This window comes from Manduca sexta, chromosome 17 (assembly GCF_014839805.1).
Source record: "Manduca sexta isolate Smith_Timp_Sample1 chromosome 17, JHU_Msex_v1.0, whole genome shotgun sequence".
Lineage (NCBI taxonomy): Eukaryota > Metazoa > Arthropoda > Insecta > Lepidoptera > Sphingidae > Manduca > Manduca sexta.
This window is the reverse complement of record NC_051131.1, coordinates 3,510,988-3,537,170: the sequence shown is the minus strand read 5'-3', so window position 1 is coordinate 3,537,170 and position 26,183 is coordinate 3,510,988. Positions and strand designations below refer to the sequence as shown.

General features: G+C 38.6%; 1 protein-coding gene across 1 annotated transcript in view; it reads left to right on the top strand.

The window, feature by feature from the left end:
- LOC115442330 (titin) overlaps positions 1–26,183 on the top strand; it is an 82,991-nt gene that overhangs the window by 44,839 nt on the left and 11,969 nt on the right. The window contains 1 exon segment of the mRNA XM_030167334.2: positions 25,383–25,521. Coding sequence (XP_030023194.2) covers positions 25,383–25,521 — 139 coding nt within the window.

Below are 26,183 nucleotides of genomic sequence, written 5' to 3'. Positions count from 1 at the left end.
ATCGGTGGATTTTGATGAAGCATGTTGTTAACTAGCTCTGAGTATCCAAATGGCGTGTGTCATCACTTGGTAATGCGAGGGAAGTGAGCAATAAGATGTTCGAGCTCCAGCCTCAATGACCGTTTTAATTAAACCGAAAGATTTAACACACAATGCCGCTGTTAAAACGTACGTATTTATGTGAGCACAGTCCACGGTAAATGTTTTACGTAAATGCTCTAGAAAGTTTTAACGGCGTTTATTTCGCAAGATGTATGTACGCAATATCTTATTTATATCTTAACTGTCTTATATACTAATAGCTTTAGCCCGCGGCTCCGCCCGCGTTATAAAGTTTTTCAGGCTAAAGTTTTCCGTTATAAAAGTAGTAGTTTCCCGGGAGCCTATGTTCTTCCCAGGATCTCAAACTGTCTCCTTACCAAATTTCATCTTAATAGGTTGGGTAGTTTTTGAGTGTAACACGTTCAGGCAGACAGATGCAGCGGGGACTTTGTTTTATAATATATTTTTAGAAATTTTTAAGAGGAACATCCCGTCATACATCATTGTTGCATAACTTTAACCGTTTACGCAGCGCACGCAACGGAAGCTCTCAAAACGAATATTTTTTCCCCGTTTTTGCAACATGTTTCATTACTGCTCCGCTCCTATTGGTCATAGCGTGATGATATATAGCCTATAGCGCTCCACAAATAAAGGGCTATCCATCACAAAAAGAATTTTTCAGTTTGGACCGGTAGTTCCTGAGATTAGCCATTACTGCTCCGCTCCTATTGGGTATAGCGTGATGATATATAGTCTATAGTACTCCACGAACAAAGGGCTATCCAACGCAAAAGAATTTTTCAGTTTGGACCAGTAGTTCCTGAGATTACCCATTACTGCTCCGCTCCTATTGGGTATAGCGTGATGATATATAGCCTATAGCACTCCACGAACAAAGGGCTATCCAACGCAAAAATAATTTTTCAGTTTGGACCGGTAGTTCCTGAGATTAGCGCGTTCAAACAAACAAACAAACAAACAAACAAACAAACAAACTCTTCAGCTTTATATAATAGTATAGAAGTATAGATACGAAAAAGAAATACTTATTTTGTACAGAAATGATTAAGTAACCGTTATTCGACCGTAGGTGACATATACATTGTAAACAGAAATGATAGGGAGATGCAGAGACACAGTCAAACTGTTTATCCTACTTTAATGATTATCAAGGGTCCTTGACAGTAAAATAACATTGGCCGTACTTGATTCAAAGTTAAGTAGAGTCAATAAGCGATATGAGGACTGTTTGCGGTAGTTTTACAAGAATTCTTCATGCATTTGTGCCCATGTAAAGGCATATACAATCTGTTGTCAATGAGCAAGAGCGTCTATTAATACTACTACACGTTTAAAAGGACGCATGAGAGAACACTGCTAGACATCCTCCTGGTAGATCCTGTCCAAACTTCTAAATGGGCGATTATACAAATATTGAAGGTAGAAATGCAAATCTCTTAACTAAAATAGAAATGGCTTCACACTAGACCAGGCAAGATGCAAACAAATGGTGAGCAAGGCATTTTTTTTAGAGAAGAGCAATTCGAAACAGCCCATATCCTTGACTGTGGAAAACACAACAGAAGTTACCGTAATAACCTGCAGAGGACCAAGAATGATTGAGTCAACTACAAGCCTTAACATTAAGTTGATTCCAGTTGATTAGATGACATTATAAGGAAAGGAGAAAAATTGTCGATGTTTCTTTAACGCATAAGAAGTGATTATTATTGCTATTACTTTCGTAAATTCTGTCCGAAACTAATAATGTCCAGTTCTGATACAGGGGTTCATCAACATACTTGACGCTATCAGTATTAAATATCGATTATAATAACTGTAATCGGCGCATGTCAGACTTTTACTATGCTCTGTGTCGGGGAGTGTTAGTTGTGAGCGTCACGCGAAATAATTCGCGCTCCGCACCCACCCACGTTTCTAATTTAAACCAACCATGTAAAAACAGTTAATTACTTAGGCGCTTTCGTTTTTTTTATTTCCCTACATACAATTTGCTTAATAAACTTTTCTCTTATTAATTTCTGTATAATGTATGTTTAAAAATGGCAATGGTCATACCATTTTCTTGTACGGTGAATGAGAGCGTTTTATCATTAGTTTTATTGTTTCGGTGTTCCGGATACGGTCAATAGGTACTGTTATTTTCTATCTAATCTAGATAATATTATGTGCATTTATTGTTTTATACTTCACTTGGTAGGCCTTTCTAAGAAAATGGTCGCCTTCCGGATTTTTTGCTCGGCGTTGAGAAAAACAACTAGGTAGCAAGATTAAGTAGTTGTGGTTAGATTTTTTTACTGTTTGTTAAGATATCGTTGGTTATCTAGATCCTGTATCTTTTATTTAGTTTATTATATCATATTATCGACAGCCAGGTCGTATTTGCATACACTGTCGTTTCATTAAAGTGTAAGTCGCCCTCGTATACTGATTATGGATTGCACGCACGTATCATCCACTGTTCCCTGAATGAAGAAGGCTGGCAATCGACGCGTTACGTGAGGAAATGTCCCCCGACGCGAACTCCTATTTCTATCGATCATTGGCTTCTGGGAGTTGCTACTTCAGCACTCTGCAAAAAAAAACTCAATCAAAACGTCTTCAGACAACGCACAGACGGGTCGAATGTGATTCATGCTGTTCGCAGTAAGTGTTACTTACGCGGCGGCGGTTCACATCAATAGTGTAATAGAAAGAGCTTGTTACACGAATGTAATCTCGAGTCATCGATAAACAATGAGCGAAATGACTGAGCTTTCTCGTCTATATTCATAAAAGTGGAAAGTAACTGTTAAAGCGCTACCGTTTTACATTAATTGGTTTTATGGTTACCGACGGAGCTGGCGCGGTCCAGTGCTAGAAGAAAACTCAGCTCATTAGTGTACTGAACAGATTTTTTAATTATGACCACAATATACCTTCGTAATTAAAGTGCGAATATGTTTGTACTGAAAGGTGGAAATGCTTTTACATGAATATTTGCTTAGTGTTGCATAAGCTACGTTTTAAATTAATGCATAATAATAATGTTGATTTAAATGTAATTCAAATTATGTGCACAATTTCATTATATTATGAGTAGTGCGAGTCATTTCGTAACAGCCTATTTCTATGACAGTGTGCGTAGGTAATGGACGATTATTTTGGCTAGGATGATTGATGTTCTAATGAGAGTGTTGCCGAACCGTTCATAACGTACAAGATTACACATAAGCTTATAATTATATTTGATTAATACCTACCTAGAGATTATATTTAACATACATTTCCTTCTCGTGATTATCGATCTATCTACTCACGGCGTCGGTTTTAAAATAAACGCTATCGTCTCTCCTTAACAACGTTTCATCGTTGTCTCAGTCAGTTAATATAAATCTTGCCATATATTATTTTTCTATTCCCGTCCCGACACGATATACGGCTGTGTGACGGAGCTGGATCGCGACCGCCCTGCCTCAAGAATAACACTATGATTTACTATATATAGAAGTTTTATGTATTTAATTTATACTATACATGTATTTCCTCTGAACAAGTTTCATGTTTCACGGTTTAGACTCAGAGTCTGTAGAAACATTAGAACGTATAAATTATGACCTTATTTAAAGTTCACAACGGCATAAGGAAGCTTTCGCAGCGGGGTATAAATTTAATTCATTGTTTATTGATAGAAGTGTAATTAAATCAACTTGAATAACTGATATTGAAACTGTTGCGTATTGTAAGAGATAATTTATTGTTTGAATCTATTAATATTTCTTAGGGTGTGGTTGGTAAACATACCTTTACGAAGTTTGATGCAACGCAACATCTCTAATACTAAGCAAAGGAAATTGCGTCATATTTTGAGGTCGGAAGTGGTGATTAAATACGAGTGTGGTACAGCGGACCATAGTTAAAACACTAGAGTCCCTAACGCAACCCTCGCCGAGGTCCTTTCATGGCCTCTTCATTTGCCGTGCGCCAGATGGCGGGGCCGTAATTATTCTGACGTAACTCCATTACACACGGTGCCATTTTTTTTATAACTTCCTAACAAACTTTATCTTACAATGAATAAATATAAGTAAAATTTTGGATCTTCGTAGTTACAATATTATGTAAATTTATCATATAAGTAATGTAGGTTTTAAACTTTATGTAAAGTCGTATATCATTGTTTAATACTACGATAAAGTTTGTTTTCATTCTATCTTAAATTTGTCAAATTTATGTTACTATTTTTTCAGTCCTTCGTATTTCTACTGTGGGTAACATTAAAATTTGTGTTTTGATGATGTCAATTTCTACTGTGGGTAACATTAAAATTTATGTTACTATTTTTTCAGTCCTTCGTATTTCTACTGTGGGTAACATTAAAATTTGTGTTTTGATGATCTCATATCTCGATTTTGTCCTTTGGCGTGACATTTTTAGGGGACAAATTGCGTGGTTTTAAAATTATGAGTATTAATATTCATGCGTTGGTTTATTAACACGAGAAGTGTCGCATGGTCGCCGTGCATTGGGCGTGCTCGTCCATAACAGTATTTACATTTGGCACACGGGAGTCGGGAGCGGCTTGATTTACACGCCCGCCACCCGCCGACCGCCGACTCCACGCAAGGGACTTAAATTAGTGCTCTGTCATATGTCACACGTTATTTTATTTTGTTTCTACCGCCCTCAGCCCTGCACGACCGCGAGTTTATTTCGCTTAAAATCTCCATTCTTACACCGTCACGGGTTATTTATAAACGCGCCTTATTTAGAAGATGTTTCCCAACGCCCAGCTTCATGTCAGCGCGTTGCTGCAGTTGCGTTTTTTGGGTCATATTCAATCTCAAAAGGAGATGCAACGGAAATTAAAAAATATATTATTCCGACTCTTTGTGCATTGGCTTTTATCAAAGAGCAGAGATTTCATTTTGGTGTGACACACAAGACATTATTAGGAAGAGAAGCGACAAGATTGATAGTAGGCCGACCAATAACGGACGGGGCGGCACATCAAAAGGCTTGACGGAGATTGATATACCAAATCACCGTGACAAAACACAGGATCCGATTGAAACTTATGGGGTTAGCACAGCCAATTTGTGATCTCGGCAAAGATTGCCTTTCTCAGATGTTAATTTAATAGACGCACTTAAATTACGTGTCTGGGCGCTGGTAAATCAATTACATTTAGGCGCGACGGTTACCGGGTACCTGATTGGATAAATTGCTATTTACTCGTAGGTACAGTTCACGTTTATAATATAATTCTTCTTTTCGTAAATAGAGGGTAGGATTTGGGCTGTCTAACTCCTAAATCAGTTGTTTGTACGAATAGTACTTATATGAATTTGTTTGTATGCAAAATTACAAACATATGGTTGAGATATCATCACCAAATCTGTCGAATGAGACATGCGCCGGCTCGCCGCCAGCCGGCGCGCTGATGTTCTGTTAGTCGATTTGTAAAGTATACTGTTATACCTATACATATGAGCATCTTTGTACTTTATACTTAAACTCGAAACTACTGTAATTGGTCAAATGACAAACGTCAAAAATTTGCACAGATCGAAGGAAAGGATTTTGTTTGGAGTATTTGGTGACAATATTGAGATATAAATAATAAAAGAGTGCGGATCACGTAGAAAGATGATGTAAGCGGCGATTTCCTGTGGGCTTTGCGAAGCGGAGTGGTGCGAGCGTGCAGCGCGCGTATGCCTGCTAATTAGCCGCACTGACGTCACTCGTGGGGAGCGTGGCTTCCACCGACCCGCCATTACCAGAGGCCTTCGCGCGGAAACGACAACGACCGACGCTTTCTCTGGCGCGGCTGCAGCGACGCACCGCGCCGCCGGTTCAGCAGGTGCCCTTCAAGGTCGCCCATGTCTCGATCTTTTTGTCCACGTCCTATAAATAATAATACTTACTAATTGTTATGTTTCACAAACTAATGTTTGTTTTGTATGTGACGCAGTCTGAAGGGTCATTGTTTCCTTTCGAGTGGCGTTATGAAGTTTAAGGGAGTGGTGAAAGAGCTAAGAGCCGTCGAGTCCGACGATCGCAATTGATAAGGCAGGCGGAGCTTAGGCGCGTCGCTAAGCGTGACTCATCTTAATGGCTGCAATTACGGCAGCGAGCGGCGCGACCGGCGACGGCTCAGAAGAAACGTGCCACGTGCCACAGCACACTCGGACTCGGATTAGAATTGAACGGAATCAAATCGAGACCGTGAAAATTGATATAGAATACGAACATTTAAAGTATGCCGCGTTAAATGAACTTGGACTATTTATTTCAAGACTGTTCGATGCGGAAGCTCTGGCGCCCTTGTTGGCGCCCCTGCCGAACGGTCGACACACTATGAGCCATTGTCAACCAAAATTAGTTTTTGCAATAGTCGAAGGTCAACCTCAATTGTTATTTCGATGCAGTTGCAAGTTAAAATCATGATCGAACTGAGGAAATTGTTTTCATTCTGTTAACTAATGAGGTCACTAAATATAGTAAAAAGTAAGACAAAAAGCTTATTATCAGTCTACTGTTTAATGTAATTGCTTATAAAACTACTGGACAGCACAGTTTTTCTTACAGAACCAAATGGTTTCTTGTTAACTTTCAAGGCTAGATTTAGTAATGTGATAGCAAACCATTGTTATTGTGTAAACATATAAATAGCTTGTTAAAACTCGCACTTATCGGGTTTCAAGGTAAAAATATGAAATCAAAAACTTCATTTATATTTTTGTAAACGTCTTAACTGATATGGGTGTGATTCAGAGTGATATATAGTTGTTGATCATGAATCACGATTACTTGGAACATTTCTTACGGCCTGCTTATGTATATTGGAATGAAAAGAATGAATGTTGTCACCAATTTATTTCCGTGGCATTGGGTGCGTTGAGTATCCAACAAGTACTCCTAAAGTACACATAAAAACATTTTGAATTGTAATTGAGGCACTGTGGTGGATGCCGATTTTTCAAGTGTATTAAATGGCATGCGCCGTGTGAAAGGGGGCCCTTCTCTGTTGTAAATGCCATCACGATTGTGTTGTCGATTGTAATAAAAAGTGGATTGATTGTAAGTATATTATTTTATTTTATGTTGCTAGATGCATTACTATATAGTTAACAAATTATGATATTATGTTCGATATTTAAAAAGAACCTGGACGTTATACTCTTAAATTTTGAATATAAAATGCTTGCTATTTATTTAGATACATCTACGACTTATAATGGTTTTAATAAACACGTCAAATACCTTACTACAGATAGTCAGTTGACAGAATTTAAGTTAATTTTCTCCCGATTACAGTAGGTACGTAGCATACAAATAAACATATACATAATAAGCAAACACTATATTGATAGTTTGATTATAACATGTAGGTTACCTCGCTTGTTGATGCTGCAAGCGGTCGCCACTCGCCACCGCAGCTCGGCGCAGGAATGTAACGTTTTTAGGAGCCAGTATAATTGTGTACGCGCGTTGGTATTTCATGTCATGTTCTAAAAACGGATCCTGGAAATGGTAGACGTGCACAATAATGCGGCTGAACAGATACGCGTTACATAAATGTACGCGCGCTACACAAGCGGGGAATGTACGCTCCGGTTATTTAAGTGTTGGAAATGGTCAAGTATGATATTGAAGTCGTAGTTGCCATGCAGATATTTTGTAGAAATATTCTGATTAATTATTATTTATAGAAATTAATAATCTTCATTAAGTTATTAACTTACAGTCTTATTAATAAACTCGTCTTATATTTTAATCAATTGCTTTGCCATCGATTACCAAAAATTTAATTATAAAGTTGTTTTAGCGTTAAGAGATGGTAACGCATTGTTTAAATAGCTGTCAAAATTAAACTTAGCCGGTGATTAAAAGTTTAAGAGCAGACTAGTCAACACGTAACTAAGCATAGCTTTACGATTTTATTATAAGTAAGACTGTTATTGTTTACCACCTCGCAAGATTTAGGAATGAACACTTAAAACTAGAATTTAATATATAACATAACTTATAATGTAAATTATTCACATACACAAAACAAGGCATCAAAGAACCCTTACGCCAAAGAAGTCTTAAAAGTAATATTAACATTAAAAGCTTTGTTTAGATAAAATCATTGGGAAACAATTGCTGATATCGATCAACTGAAAATGCTTTACAAATACTAAAAACGCCTCCACATGTCACTCCATCACTGTTTCGACACAGCGGAGCAATAAAGCTTTTCCAAAGAACAATAGAGTACTTAATAACGCCTGCTGCTTAACGGCACGGAACGAGAGACGGAATGTGTCAATTCTGATACTCCCACGCAACATCAAACTGCTGGCATATTTTATCACGCGTTCAAATGTTTTGACATCTTAAATACAAACGAACACACATCACGTATGTATGTCCGATGGGTAGGCAGAGGTTCAACTAAGGCAACCTTTCGTACGTGTTTACCGTCAGATGATTTGATAGGGGGCGAGCCTATCGCCATATCGGGCACAAATTCCAGACATCAGGCTGATAGACCGGAACTAAAATTCGCTTTGCCCGAACTGTAATTGAATCCGAACGATCAGAATGTTGTCTTCAAATGCCTTATATTTTTCTTACGAATATAATCATGTTTTATAAAGGATATTTATATCAGAAAGTCGATTAACGTCGGGGTGCCAAGTAGTATTTGCAAGCTGGTACTAGTTGTGATTGTAAGAAATGGTATCGGCGTTGTGCAGTTCGTTACAGCAGGCTCTAGAGCGCGGGATAAGTCGCCCTGTCCGCCCACATGAGCCGGAGTTCGCCATAAAGCTGCGCGTAGGCCGCTCCGCGAATATCTCCGTGAGGCGCTTTCATTGCACCACATTAATTATTATGTCGATTTATTAGTTTTATCCGGAACCTTTTTATTATAGTTTGTAATATAATACAGTTATATTTAACGGCTCATGCACTCGCATTGTATCAATTATCACAGTAATTAATGAGATAAAGTGATTATTTGTAATCGGATCATTGTTGTCTGTAATAGATTTCTATTAAGTGATTGCAGGACGTGTTATTACTTCTATCAGAGTTTGTTAACAATAAAACAAAGGGCCCAATAATCGCCTATAAATATCCGAAGGCCGTCTCGTGTCAGACTTATGCCTATGTTTGGTCGATTGCAGAAAAGGCTTGAGATTTAAATAGAAAGGCATGAGTTGCATGACCCAAACAGGTTCCTGTTACAAGTTAGCTCCACGCCTACACGGCGAGCTATCATCCTGACCCTGCGCCCAGCCCGCGGACCGCGGCTGATTCACTAACACCAATATAAGCGCATTTATTCGCTGAATAAGTATTTATTCCAACGTATTTATTATTAGAACATTTTTCCTTCCATCTAAAAGCTACAATTGCATGTTTATCCTTAATAATTTAGCGCGAACAATGCATCATTCAGCGACGGTGAATCAACAAATTGAGACGCGTGGCACAATGATTCATCCGCAACTTCAGTTTGTTAGCGTTGGTGGGAAAAAACACTGTTTGTAAACTACATTAGATCTTTGAGTAATGCAAATAGATAGCAAACACTTGAAAATGTTCGCAATATTGCATGTATTCTCACGCTCTCGGCGGGCCAGCCTCGGCTCGAGAATGGATATATGTGACATCGCAAACCGGTGGATCCTGCACTTATATTTTATATTTTTGCGTTAACTAAGTCGGATAAACTAGTCTTCAGTGGTGTCTAGCACAGTCAAATACCTTTAATTAACTATGACATCACCCCACGCTTTATAAGTTCAAACTGCAGCAAAATGCAATGAGAGACGCACATTTTATATGTATTTATACACCCTATATTCTTCAGTCGTTTTCAAGTACTGTTTTGAAATACCGCACATGTGTGTATGTGTGTGTGTATGCGTGGAATGTGTTGTAATGGGTTTTAAAATTTATAGCAGTAATAGAGATATCTGCATAGGACATGCGCGGCGACGCCGTCGTCGAGCGGCGGCGCATTCTTCCGTGATAGCTGCGGTCTTTTTTCATTCCAAGCATTTATACTCGAGTAGAGGCGAGCATTGAGGCACGCTCCATTTGTGTTGCCCTCCTCGGGCTCGCGTTAACATGTTACACAGCAAGAACTAGTATAATAAACGCTTAATATTGTCTTCACGTAACTTACCCGATTGCGTACCATTACCTGATATTTTTCGCCAAGTACTGCGGCGTTGTGTGCGGCTTTCGACGATTTCTCGGTTACAATCCGTACAAATGCAATGTATGCGCATAAATTCTTTTGATGTTTGGAGTGCCTTATGTTGTCGGTATAAGTTTCAGTCGTTGCGAATACTTTCTCATGTATGTATTTCCAACCAGTCGGCTGATGTATCACGGTTCCTAAGAAGGTAATGATATCCCAGATAGGGCACTACCAGTTTAACAGCTTTTGGCAGAAAGTTTTTGTCCGTTCGGCGTTGCGTACTGATTTCGCAATGGACACGCCACCGTGTATATACATCGCCAGTGAAACTTTCGTAATTGCAATAACTTGTCGTTTATTTATGAGACAACTTCAATGTTGATGCAAATCTTATATGCACGTTGAGAAAGAAACACAAAGTTACTACAAGAAGACATTTTTTGAATTTTCAAGTACTTATCATAGTCACCACTTACCACTCACATTGTTTCACATTGCAGGATGTTGGTAGGCATTCGATATACGAAATAAAAAGGCATTATCGTCAAACGTTTATGAGAAGTCTATTTCTAAACGTTCAAAGTGAGTCATAAACCTTCTTTGAAGTCCTGAGGCCGGCTGTTTCTCGTTGAGTATATTAAGCAAGATGTGGCATGCAGATTATATCTAAGTTCGGGCAAGTTTTTAGCGATATTATAATACCGCGATAGAAAGTATCTAAAGCGATTATCATGTAATGTCAATCTGCACCGGAGTATGTGAAGCGTCTCTCAAAACATTGTAAATTGTGCCTTATAATAGAAACTAAAAGTACAATGTGCATCGCGCTTGAAGCGCACGTGAAAGGTGGTAGTGATGGTCGCATGGTAACCATCTGGAGCGTTGCCCGCTGTCCGCCGCACGGCCGACGTTCCGCAAGTTATGCCGGCCATAATATCTTGGATGTTAACGACAGTTCTCGCAAAATGTACAGAAATAACCACTTCCCCACACCGCGAACGCTCCGATAATTCTGTCAATGCACTTCGCCGCTGGAGGTGCCGCGGCCGGCGCTACATTATTTAAAACCACACTTTCAATATCCTATGCTATGTACGCGTACTCTTGTGTTATGCGAGAGAACACTTTCTTTAGTAATCCAATAGTTACTGGCGCTATCGTCTTACAAATATGTTTCTCTCTTAATGAAGTTTATAAAGATACGCTCAATTAAACATAGATGTCAATGTGATCAGTTCACTCGAGTGAAATGTATGACTTATGTTACGCGCTAGTGTTATTATTTTCTTATAGCACTGAATTTTATATAGAAAGTGCAAAACAGTCTTAATTCTCACGTAAAAAAGTATGAAACTAAATTGAAAATGTTTGTGTTGAGAGTAAGATTTATAGACACGGTTGAACTTTTAGCTACCCAATAATACGAATTGATATTATTACTTCAGTGATTCACCATGAGTAACTGGCTTAACGGAGGTTGGCACCCACCGCCACTCCCACTTGTTATAAGTACATTTCTCTTTTCTTCCGTATAAGCAGGACAGTGTAGCCAATTATCTAGCTATGTTGCTATGCGGTAAGATAAATGTCATTGCAAAATGTACAGCTAAAGCTTTTTGCTGTTCAGTGTTGACGAAGATGTTATTTGTGATTAATAAGCGAAGATACTTTTTGTTAACATTTTTTCTTATATAACGTTGTTTTGTAAACAGATGAGAAACATAAAAGACGTTATTATTAGCTTACTGTGAAGAAACGTTAGGTGTTTTGTTTATTAGTTAACTTTTGTTTGTTGAAAAAGTCGTAGTAACGTTCAAGTTGGAATCGTAGTTTCACGTCTGAAATGAAGTTGTGTCGTAAAATGTACTTTAAAGTACGTATTATATGCGTATTCACATATTTAAGTGTAGATTGACCGTGTTATTGGTTTGTTTCGATTTCTCTCGGCCTCGGCCTCTAACGCGGCACGCAAAAAACGCATTCGTGTGCCGAGCTGGTTAATTAACTAACAGCATCGCATGTCAGTGGTGGGACATAATGCAATTACGAACAACGCATTATGCATCTTATCGACTAATATTATAAACAGGCAAAGTTTGAGAGTTTTTGTTGAAGGCAATCTGTATGTCTGTTGAACAGTTCGTAAAAACACTAATGGTAAAGGCTATACGGTCCAGGCTTCATGTTAGAAACCAGATATTACATTTTGTGTTGATTAATTTTGTCCAGGAACACAAAGACTGTACCGCAGGCGAAATTACGCACAAAATCTAGTAATGGATTAGGTTAATATCAACTACCTGTCTTATTTCAATACCCTCTTGAGGACCAAGTCTCGGGTAAATCATGTTAGAAAAACCACAGTTTTGACAAATGGGAATCAAAGCTAGGACCTTCAATGGAAACTTTGCAATCGCAAGTGATCGACCCATAACGCGAAATATTATCAATGCAATTGATGAGACTCGGAACCAAAATGTAACTAAGGAGTAATAGTGTGTTTAACAAGCTGCTGAATCTGTAACAGAAGTTCCGTGTACATTTATAGTCCAGTTACACGTGCTGGCGTGTGCGCCATCTTTTATCTCACGGCTAATGGTTTCCGTCGCACGGCTGTTGTTATCAAAACATTCCACGGATTCTCACATTCGTTCCTGATGCCTTGATCTCATGATTATAGTGTATCACTATTGCGCGATTAAATAAGGTGGCTAGTGAAGCATCTATCTAAAGTTTTGTGTGGTAGTGGATTATCAATATTACATTTTAAATATCTATAGGTCAGGCTCGATAGTCTTCTTGACCAGCTTAGAGTTGGCTTTTCACGAAATAGTCGTATCACTTCGACTTAATTAGACTTTTCGGACTATAGGCAAAACCGGCTTCAGCATGGCTCAACCACTCCTTATATGATATTTTCGGTATATTTTATGTTGTGTTGCTAATAATTTTCTCTTTTAAATAAATCTCTGAACGAATTCAGAGCTATGTTATTTAATATTATTGTCCTGTTTTGAATGTTATATTTACTATCTGCCAATGTATTGTTTGTGGCTGAATGCAGGCGTGTGTACTCTGTAGGTAAATGAGCACGTCTGTCACAGGATACCGCGACGGCGGTTTCTAGATGTGGATTGCCTTACTTCCGTTCTTGCGTTTGCATTGATTAAGTAACATTCTACGATTTTATAATAACTATGCACTATAATAAACCAGTAGTTGTTTTGTTTTTATTGTTTATGATTAAGACATTATTATTGTTATCGTAATCTCGTAATGGAATTCGTTCGGTCACATCGGCGTTGAAGTTTTTTTTTTTATTTGCTGCTTCAAAACCAGATGAGTCATCGCCAGCTGGCTACGCAACAACGTCGCTTTGGACAAAAACATTTGTTGAGCAACCTAACGGGCTGCGTGGTCTTAGTACTCGCAGCCACTTCATTCCATCATGGCTCATTTGATACACATTCGTGCTTCACTGGGTCGAATATAAAATGTGGTTAGAATTCATACGTCGATATTATACCAACAAGCTAACCTGACAATTAAAAGGTATCCTCTGAACGTCCATGTAGGCGTGAATTTACAAGGATTCATCAAACCGCAAACTGACGTATGTAATTACAAAACACACCGTATGTATTCCTTTTCATAAAACTCTTATATTGCAATAAAATTTTGACGCAATCTGTTTCGATACCGTGCAGCGGCAACATAAGGTTTTCAACGTTTGCAATTTCTCTTCGCATAAATACGAATCCTTTTGGATGGGTGGCGTTTGTAATTGTTATTAATCGGTTCATGTGTAAACAAGCCCGTATGCGTCTCCGGCGCCGGTTCGCCGCTGAGTCAGACAATCGCGATGTGGGACGCTGCGGGCTATTGTGCTATGGCCTGAGCGCCGGCTTGTGTGTCTGTGCGCCTGTGTACTTGTGTGCTGCTCCACCGCCGCACTCTATGATTGTATGTAAAGGAGGCGATGGCGGTCACCCGCACGCCCGCAAGCCCTCCGCGCTGCAACACGTATCCGCTTAAAACTCGTATATCGTTCAAGTGACACTTTTGCAGATTTATGAAATGGCACAGATACAAAGATATTTTTGTGCGTCAGCTCATAAATCTCAAAAACCATTTATCATGGGTACCGTACACAATCATACAAACATATGTGCGTGTATGTGTTTGAGTATCACACGAGCAATTTAAACGTAAAAGTAACATGTTGTGCGCTTAATCACCGGGAACACAGTACAGCTTGTTTGTTTATCTGCAGCTTGTGTCTTTCTCTCACGATTTATGTCGTGATGAAGAGTCTTGCAGATTCACGAAGCGATAACTTTCCTCGACTCGTGAGTCGATGTTAACTTTAAGCCCACTAGCGGCAACTGAAATGTTTCAATAATACATTGTTTTCAGTTTCTGTTCTCTACACAAACAGTTATTTGCTTTCTAACGTGCATTGGCACAAATATTTGCTTTCTAACGTGCATTGGCACAAATATTTGTTTTAACATATTGTATGTTATGATGGGCAAATCTTCAAAAAATATTTAATTTCAAATTGTGATAGAACATGGGTATATAATTAAATATTTTATCACATAAACAAAGATACCTATAATACATATAAACGAACGTATATTGTTGTACAATTAAGTGGTCGGTGGCAACGCACCGGTCGCGTCGTATCGCAGTTTACATAGCGATGTGTTTCGTAATTATAACTTGTGATAAGGTGTACCGTGAGCCGGCGCGGTACTGGAAGCAATACCTTGTGCGAATGTCCGGTAATAATCATGCAGCGTAATACCCTTGACCCGGCGTGGGAGGGGGACGTCGAGAATATTTTTAACTGAACGGGTCGTTAACCGCAACACATCGTCGCTGTAAGATTGCAAGTAGCATGCGTTGATTTTGCCATGAAAATTATCATTTTGGGGACGAGATATATGTATCATCCCCGATGTATCTTGGAGTTTGACTTTCTGAAACCGACTTTATAAATTAAAATTAAGAATTGTCCATCTATGTAGTGCCGATTTTTCTGTTGTTTTTTTTTTTATATAAAAAAATACCCCAAGACTTATTTGAATTTCAAGTTGACAAAATGATGAAGAAAAAAGATTTTTAATGTTTTTACTTGTACTTTTCAAAATAATGTTACGTATAAAGGAATTTGTTGGCAGTTTATAGGCATAACTTCTTAGATAAGTAGGAGGTTTTCGTATAACGCTTACTAAAATTGCCGGATGAACTTGCATTATTACTTTTCTAATTTACATTCTATTCTCTCGGAAATTTATTTAATTAGTAATCTAGGCTCCTATTTAGCTTAATAATCAAACACATTTTAAGGTTAATTCTCTATCGTATTTTCCCACCGTATCTATTTCGATATAATGGCAAGGAGTTGATGATATCTGAAAAAAAAAAACAATAATTAAATGCCTAATGACCATCGTCGACGGACCCAGATTTATTTTAAGAGCGTATTTGTTTACATTCGACGAGTGTTCCTTACTCGTCAACATGGTTACTTCTATCAAGTAACGCCGGCCTTATTTTAGATGCATTATAAACTATTTGTATCTCGGCGTTGAGTTAAAATTTCCTTTGTACATCGTTGTACTTGACAGTTCGTCTTACTCGATCTGTTTCTGTGTACAAGTAGGTACATGTTTTATACGAAGATAGTAAATAGTAAGGACTAGATCAAATGCTACATGTATTCCCGATATCTTCAATAATTTTATTTTAAACTTATTATTATGCAAAAATCGGACATTTTTGAGATAAATAAGCAGATAGTTAATTTAGGGCATGGTCTATCTGTGTGGCATTTGTCATCCAAATAAGTTCAGCAGTTTCTGACTACTTTACTGTTGTATTTTTTTAGTCGATCTTGGTAATAAGATGACCAAGCGCGATTTTTAACAATATAGCTTGTTCTGTAAATGAAAAAAGGTAGACGCGCCTCAGATATTTCTGGACTGGTTGAACTGCTTAATCTGGTACAGCAACATTGTAGGCAGTGTTGTCTATACGTAATACATAGACTAGAGTTGCAAAGCTTTGTTAGTTAACGTCCTTTTTTATGAAAAAAAAATATATATATATAATGTGACCAGTAAAGTCTTATCCACGGGCGGTTTTATTGTTCAACCGTTCAGGGACGGTCTTCTGGCTTTGAGTCTCAACTTTTTGTTGATTATTATTGATTAAATTCGTGGGCTCGTGCTTTGCTATCCCTGACGTATACTACAATATATAGACCAGCTTAACCGAGGTGGTACGGTAGTTTGGTTAGTCAAATAGCGCTGTCAATGAATTTGTTGGATATTGATATTTCCGCCACCCTTTTAAATCCCCCTTTCTGTCTGTTTGTTGCGAGTAAACCATTGCTCTAATCCGAGAAAAAAAAAATATAAATTGATGATTCGAACCTGAAGAATATTTAAAATGCAGAAAGTGAATTGTAAAATGTATGCTTATTTAGTAGTGGCTGCCATACATACATACGTTGAGTCTAATGCGTACTTTGTATGCGGTTTAAGCACAAGCTTGCGTACAAACAACGCAAACGCGTCATCTAAGCTCAAAAGATTCGAGTCAGATTTAGTACAATCAGCTGACGCCACAGGAAAATATGGATGGAATAATACATCAATATTTTTCCGTGGCCAAACAACAAGGTGCAATTATTGTGTTATAATTCATAATACACTGTTCATCATGACCCACTGCTGAACATGGGCCTCCCCCCAAAGATTTCCAGATCGACCTATTGGAAGCGACCTCTTGTCCCATCGGCCATCAGTTCTGCGAACTATGTGCCCTGCCCACTGCCTCCTTAGCTTGCTAATCCGATGGGCTACAACTAATACACTGTTAGCGCAATATAATGCATTGTACACAGAGGATTTTAATTTAAAGTTGTGGGTGGCGGTTATACTGCTTATGACCAGAGGTCGCCCTTACTATCGTATAATAGAAGAGAAAAAAAAACATATTCAGTTACGTACTTGGAAAAAGAATTGTAAGATGAATATATTCCTTCATATTATTGTGTATCATGAAACCAATTAGTCTTGTCCCAGCATTATCTTATTTGTTTTTGGGCTTTTCATTGATACTTTAATAAAAATCTCATTCCGTCTTGTTATATAAAAAATCAATAAAATAAAATTATCAATGCACATATAAGTTCAAAAAAAATTTGCTTCTATCGTATGTGTAATTCTATAATGGTAGTGCAGTAAGGGTTCGGAAATTGCAAATGATTGCGTCGGCGGCGTACCGGGTGACGGGTCAAGCAGATGAGGTGACGCCGGCCGGCTCGGCGCATGCACTCCGTATTGGCAATGTAATTACCGGCACAGGGCGGCTGATAACGGCGGCCTGTCCGACTCAATACACAGACTACACGGCACACCTACAGGAAAATGTAATCAATTTATAAACTAACGTTTAATATAACTATAGGGTAAGACTCTGTATCCTTGGCTTCAGGCTAGAAGTGACTGCTTCTGAATAGTTCTCGAAAGAGTTTTGATAATATAATATTTCTAGACAGGCGACAAATTAAGTGCTCACACGAATCACTTGAATTGCAGTCACATGACAGTAATTCAATTTCTCACAAGTCACATGTATCGCTGCATTCGTATGTTAATTTTTTGTTCATTCTTTAAATTGAAAAACATGTTTGCGATAATTAAACTGATAAAATTAGTTTTACCTACACCAACATGTACAGCAGTGCAATTTTGTTTTCGAATAAATCATATCCGAACTGTTAAAATGTAACTGAAATGTCTGTCCCTTTTCAACCTCGTCAATGGCCACTGGATCCTCCCGCGGGTGGCGCGCCTCCGCCCTCACAAATATTTGCGGCTGTACAAGGATTTTGCATTAAAACCTACCGGACTGGCTGCTCCGAACGTTTATTGAACTGCACTTGCATATTTATGCGTTCCGCGGGCTCCGTTCACTCGGCTCGCTCGCAACGATTTCAAAATCGATCAATTTTAATTGAAATCGTTACATTTAACATTGCAGGTTTCACTTAGCTCTCGGCTCGTACAGTCGACGTAGTTACCTCGGGCGTTGAGCAGGATATGTGTACGTGTGCCCGCTGTATGAATCATGCATGACAAACAGAGATAACCTCGCCGGTACAATTGGACGGACGAGTAACTGTCTTAATGTGTTACGGGCGTATTCCTTTTTCTACTTAAATCCTAATAAGATTGTATGATATAATCGCATCTAACCTAGTTTGGTATGAAATAAATGTGAGAACATTATTGTGCCAAGAATTTATATACGCAATTAGAAAACATTTTTCATTTTCCTTAACACGGTATTGTTTATTAAATGTAGGCTTGTGGTTAATTCTGACCGTAACATTATTATTCAATGTGTACATTCACCAATTTGTATGTATCAGTTTGTGAATAACACAAGCATTTCAAAAAGCCATTTGTTTTCAAATAGTACTTTAACCATCACTAATTGTGGAATAGTTTAGTTAATCGTGAGGGCGTTGACCGCGCGGCCGCTGCGTTCGTGATTAGAGTAATAGACTAGTGCAATTTTCACCAAATCGATCGTGAGCGTGGACTTCCTCGGACATGATCATGTATCGCGGTGAAATCATCGGAACGTCGGAATGACGGCCAGATGACATGACATGTGAATATTTTGATTGTTCCGTACGTGGCATGCAAAAGCGGAGTTCTTGACGGGATCATTGACACTTGGCGGATACAACGCGAACCGAGTCGTTGCTATTATTTTATCTAACCACTTACTCCAAATGCGAAGTTTCGGTTATGTAAATGATTACTTAATTGCGGTTGTTAGTTAGCGCATCGCAGTTGGTCGTTTATTACTCAGTGCTCTCGTTAAAAGCTGAAATCATCTTGAAACTAAATTGACTTTTGACACTGCTGTAATGCCTAGTTATGTTATGAAATTTTTGTGAAATGACCGAAATTGTTTTCCTTAAAGTGTTATAATGGAAAAATTACAAATACAAGCTGACATTTAAATTGAATGTAGATATTCTATTGAGAAGTGTACACCTTTCAATTAAAACCTAGTTTCCACTCGGGCAGATTATAATGTATTTCTCAGTATTAGAATGTCAATTGGTAAAATTCCCTTGTCGCAACAATACTAATCTTAAATTAGACGGGCGCTTGAATCGTGATTTGTAGAACAACCTGCTTATCGCTTTAATTTATCTCGATTACATTTTCATTATAATTAATACTCGAGACAATACCACTATGAGCTAACATGATTCTCTTATCTAACGAACTAGGGAGTAAAATTAATAAGATTTTATATTACATTTTTTTTTCTAATTTGTCCTGGAATCATTTGGTAGTACTATCGCAGGACAAACGTTGGGAAGGTATTTGGTGCGTGGGATTGATCGTCATGCATACTAATGAGGACTGCAGGCGTAATTTGTCGCTTACAGCAAGTTAAATGCCAATTTGAACATTGCCTGTGAGAACAACCAGTTCAGCTACCTTTAAAATGGCATGTTTATTTAAGTTGTTTATGGGGCCGCATTCAGGTAATGAACAGTGCAACTATTTTTGTACCGACTTGCAATAATTATGGCGCTTCCCGGAAAATGTATGCAACAATTGACCGTATGCTCATCTTTCACGCGCTCCACATTTATTTTGCTGGGTCGGAATTAAGGTCTATTTGCCTGTGAATTTATGCAACATGTTAATCAAATGTCCTCTGACACACTGACATCATGTGCAAGCTACCTTGAAATAAATTATATATTGGAGATAAAAAAAACAAACAATGAATATTGTATTATTATAATCTGTGGCGGCGATCTGTTCCTTCTACTGTTAAAAATAATTGGATAAGTTTGAATATAGAACTAGTTTTTCATTTGATGTTCGTACACAATGGCGCGGCAATTAAAAAGTTGCTCAGCCACGCCGGCAGTGCAGCAAACGCGACACAAAGCGGTACAGATAGCGCGAATGCAACACAGGGTCCAACGGGCAGCCTTCCAATTATGAAGTCATTGGGGATGGCGCTCGGGTCGGCGCGCGACGCGGCGCGGGCGGGCGCTCCCTGCCATGAGCCGGCGACGCCCGGCGACTGCCGACTGACTCCCTTAATTAGAAGGATTCCCGGTGGCGCTCGGTATACTGTACACAGCACACAGTGGTGCACTTCCTACTAGTTCCGAGCCATATTCGCCCGCTCGCAAACCAATTACCGGTCCACTGATGAACGCAGAGCGTGCATGAAAGTTCCCACTCAATTTCATTACGCTTCGCTGTGCGCACTAACAATTAAACGAGTTTCTATAAAATAGCGATTAATTCATTGATTAGACTCGCCGTTTATTATAGGATGATGCTAAAATGCAGGGTGTATCGAGATAATTTAGTTGATACTGACAGATGGAAGCTAATTATAGTCACGTATTCGTGTGAACGTTTAAGTTGTTGGCTGTGCAAACAATGCTACTGTATTTACCATAAATATAATATAATTTAGGATGATATGTCTAACTAAAACTATCCACATAGTAATATAACAGGGCAATGAATAAGTATTTTATTTTAAACTCATGTTAAAAATTAGTTACATTCCGTCGTTTATGTCGGTAAGTCCAAACCTTAATCCATTAGATAAAATGACTGAAGCCAAATAAACTTGTCGAAAAGAAACTGACACCAAATCAATAATCACATGTGAAGTCTTTCTCAGGAGACCATAGGGTCTTTACAGCCTACAGGGTCCATCCTGAAATTACTATCTTATAAGTTATGTAAATATACGGCCATCAAAGTAATAATTACTCAAACAAAAATGTCATTATATTGGGTTATGATATAAAAAAAATATTTAACTTTAGGATTAATTGTAGGTATTTGAAAGCGCAATAATATTATGTGTTAGATTCATAAATATTATCTTATTTCCCTCAATTCCATTAACCCGACGGAAAATCAATGGACGGACACTTTTACAAGCGTGTAGGTATAAAACCATGAAACGGCCGGATCGTATTTCGTTACGGCGTAATGTTGACGCTATCGGAAAAGCTTTTAGCTGGAAGTAGTTTGATGTTTGTCGTCTGTCGCGTCGCCTGCGCGTCGACTCGGGCGGCTGGAGCTCCCGGGCCGCCCTTGTCGATCCGATATCTCGCCTGAGTACCGTCAACTTTGTTTCTATAACATAATGCGCCTGTAAATATACTATATCCCCTCAGCCTCCCACTCGTCCGTCTTATTTGCTCATACGTTCAATTAACACTTCAAAGGATTTGAGTGGATGCAAATACTGCACGTTGGATATGAGTTTCACAGCTGTTTGATATCTAAAGCAGACCTTTTCTACAACGGTTCGTAATAAGAAGGCACTATAAATAGTGATCAACAATGAGTACTGGCTTCTCGGCATACAGTTAAACCGCAGACTCGGTGTCTGCCGACTCGGGTTCGGTTCCCGCTTGCACAATGTGCGGTACGCATACCGGGCCGCTCCACGCTCGCTCCTCGTGTCATGATCGGTGCAAGATGTATGACGGTATTTAGTGGCAATAATCAATTATCACACCTACGGAGACTCGATAGCTCGATAGTATCGTATAAAAACACATATACTATGCACTTAATTTCGTCTTATTAAATTTTAAAGGCCGAAATATCCATGCATATTAATTATTTTTACGTTTTTCTTTCAACTGCGAGAACTAATCACTAACTAGACGTGAATTTAAATTCTTTACTTGTCAATACTTGTTTAGTTACCCAGATTAAAGGTGAAACAAAATGTATGAAAAATGGACCTTAATCTATAACCTTAAGTAAAGCTTTTAACACGTTTCGGCTGAATTGTAAAATCCTTTCATCGGATTTATAAATAGACGCACTAGAGCCAGACATTTTGTAAGTTTCAATCAATACTGGGATGGAGCTGGAATATTTTTAAGGATAGTCTGTGTGCAGCAACGTAGTTTATAGATAGCTAACATATAGAAAAGTCGCTGCGATGTATCCCATTTTGCATCCTATTTCCGGGTGTGTATGGAAGTATTTCCTATGAACTGGCTGAAGGCGGCCATGTTGAAAGGGAGGTTACCTCCCTATACCGACTCACCCGGTCCTATCCCAACATACCTTATGGTGCAGCTGCTTATAGCACGTTCCACACAGATGCAGCTCGGTTGCCTTTATTTTCTTTTTATACCTTATGTAAGCGCTGTCTCAAGTTTTTCAAGTATTCAATTACATTATTATGCGGTCTTCTTTCGACAATTTTAGAATTTATAATATTTATTATAGTCGTATAGCCTATTCATTGTCCTAAATTACGGCATCTTAGTTTTTATTCTTCTTACTCATGGTTATAGATCTGAATAAATTTTAATTTTGTGTTATGTGTGTAATATTCGGTAGTTTTATAGGAGTAGTACTAGGTAATGGTATGTTGCAATGGGTATTTACCTGCCGTCTAGTCTGCAGCGGCTCTGTGTACACTGTGTCTGCCGGGCCGGATGAACTTGCTGGAAAATTGCACTTAATCCGGCCTCCTGCACCTCCCTTTTCCCCTTCACCCCTTCCCGCCGTCTCCACTCTGTAGATTCGATTTCCGACCTACTACAATTACCCAGCCATACTATTAATATGTATGAGAAAGGAAACCTAATGCAGCCTCGCGAATACAATGCCTTGCTATTTGAATATAACTTAAAAATTCATATCGCACGATGCACGCCGACCAGGTATCTTTTGAAATTGTCAAAGAACATGCAATGATTTGTAGTTATGAATGCTTCAATAAATTGTCCGCATGCAAAAAGCAGTTGGGTCGCGGTCGTCTCGAAAGACCGGCACTGGAGCGTGGTTCGTTTTTGCTGTACCGCAGGCAACAATGGTCTATGTGCATTCCATCCGCGTCACCGTTAGCATCCACCACTTGTGCCCGCAATCACCAGCTGCACTTATAGCAACTACAAACCTATTTACTGGCCTCTGTTACTTCCGCTGTGTCTGTTTGGAAAGGCGACCGCGCGACGGTGCTACTTTTAAGTAGGTAGGTACTTGGTTACGAATTTCATTAGGTGAAGCTTCTTGTGTTTTGATCCTTGCTTTTATGCTGAATTGTTTCTTAAAATGCTCATTTTTATAATAAAGTCGACTTTGGCAACTGTCACCACTATATAGTATAAGTAAGTAAGTGTTTCGTAGTGTACATTACCGGATCGAAATGTTCATCGGACTTTAGTTGTATCGAGAATAGATCTTAGAATCTTTGTCCTGTAATGTCGCGTTTGAAACATAAATCAAATTAATAACTGTCTATAGGGTTGCATCCGAAAGTAGACGGGGCGCGGTTGGCCGAGAGCCAGGCCAAACAGGGTAAAAAGTAGGGGCGGCGACGACGACCGCGCCCCGAAATAGCGAGCAAAGTCAAGGCGTGCGCTAAGACTACGTGGCAATGTTCGGTACGTTATAACCCAGCACCGACACTGAATGTACCGCCAGCTTAAATACCGGTCCGGCACGCCCTGCGCAGGACAGGGTGTGTCCGACAAACGACCTGGCTATGAAAGCGTTGACGACCTTATTTGGTTTAATTATATTATTGTGAGTGCAAACACACGCCGTTCTATACTCATAATGATAACACTGCACGTAAAGGGTATGGTTGACTTTTATATGTTAATTACAAAAAATATGTATGCCACACCTAATTAATGTCGCAGACATGTAATATTACCTCACGACTCAAGTCCGACGTTTGTCCTGTGAAATAGGCGAGGTAGGTGGAAATTGGACATTAATTATAATGTTTTTCCTCGTGTCCCTTGGTGATAACAAATTCAAGGTCACGTGTGCACAGTATGGGTGGTATTTTCGTACTGTTTGGAAAGACATTCGGTATAGCAATTTCATATAAGCGAGTCTCATCACGTACGCAAATTGTGGGCCACAATAGCGGTGCCGCGGCCTGTGACTCACGGCCCCTCAGACTTGAGACAGAACAAGGACATCCTTACATACAACCGGCGCTGTGGCAAATCGAAACATAAACATCGTTACTCCATATCCGTCAGCACTGTTCAGTATTGTGCCGCAACAAATTACGCACATAATAGACTTTGCAACACTGTCCGAGCGCTACATGTCACACACATATTTTAAGGATAATGACTCTGAAGAAATACGACCGGCGGACCATTGTCTAATAACATTTTAATTGCACTTATCTTGAAGTTACGTCGTTTGGTAGAAACCTATACTTGAGATGGTATCTGGTTGTGTCCATTAGACAGATTGTAGGGATTTCCTTTAGACAAGTCATTCTAACGCGTTATAAAAGATGCCGGTGCGTGCATCACTACTGTAATGACAGTTGTGTCATCCAACACCTATTGCGGTAATCGGATTGTTTAAGACCTCGTTACTTTGGTTCGTGTTACTTAGGGTCTACACGTCTAAGCATACATTTCTAAGAACATTAGTTCTTGCATTTAATACCTACATACATAACACACAAGAGCTTAATTCGTAAAACTTTTTCATGTAATGTGTTGCTGGTTAGAACTGTGAATGGTTATGATGCGTGAGCATTTAATTGTTGAGTTCTCTTTTGTTTTGACTTTGTGTTAAGGTGGTAGCTCAAGGTCCATTTTCATACATTTTGTTTCGGCTTTAATCTGGGTAACTAAACAAGTATTGGCAAATTTAAATTCACGTCTAGTTAGTGATTAGTTCTCGCAGTTGAAAGAAAATGTAAAATAATTAATAATCATGGATATTTCGGCCTTTAAAATTTAATATGACGAAATTTTAAAGGCCGAAATATCCATGATTATTAATTATTTTTACAAACTGCGAGACCAGTGTGGCATTTTTTTAGGGTTTTTTTTATCCGCTCCCAATTAGTATTTAAATGTAATACATTCAAGTTTCTACCAAATATAATCAAAATTCTTTAATCATCAAGTATACAATTATAACTTAAACAAAAAATCATTATTTTCACTAATATTTACATTACTTTTAGGAATGGGTAATAACTGTAAATTGTAATAGACAACGAGTATAATGTAGTTTATTTTTTTTAACAGATGACTTGAAAGCAGTGACGAAGCGCCTTATCGTGCAAGCAAAGCGGCAGGGATCCGCAGACAATATCTCCATAATCGTGGTGTTCCTGAAGGACCCGCGTGACATTGTCGCAGACAACTGCCCGCCCATGGACCTTGGGTAAGATAAGATAATATTTTCACATATAATCTTAATTATATGTGAAAATATTAAATGTTCTAGCGTTTAAAACAGTTTCGTGCACGTAAATAAAGACGAAGGAGAGTCCAACCAACTATTTTGCTCAAGTTTACTAGTAAATACGGTTGTTTGAAATAGACAGAACTATGTAGATATCCACACTAAAGCCTGCAAATTACAGATATCTCTTACTTTAGTGAAGATTTCCTTAAAACATATATTTTTAAAACTAAAATCTAAAGCAAAAATATTCTTCGCATATGGGAAAACGCATCAGAACATAAAGTCAATGGTTTATTACCAGAGTGTATGGGATGACTTACGACGCTGAAACCGGGTCGCTGCTTGAAAGATGAGGGCACTCTGGTTATAAAACGACCTACCCTCAATGTTTTTCTATGAGAGATATTTGGAATGTTGCACTTTACACGGTGCCTATATTCAACGCTGTGGAGTGTTTGTCTGTTGCGGCTGAAATTTTCATAGGACTTTTTGATAGGTAGTTGAATTCAAAAAGGCTTTGCTGTTTTCTTATTATTAAATTTGGAATTAAACTATAAATCCGATTTTTATGAAAGTGGCGCTTACTGTCAGATAAGTGATTGCCTTATGTCGTCATCAAGTAGAAAAATAAATATCGT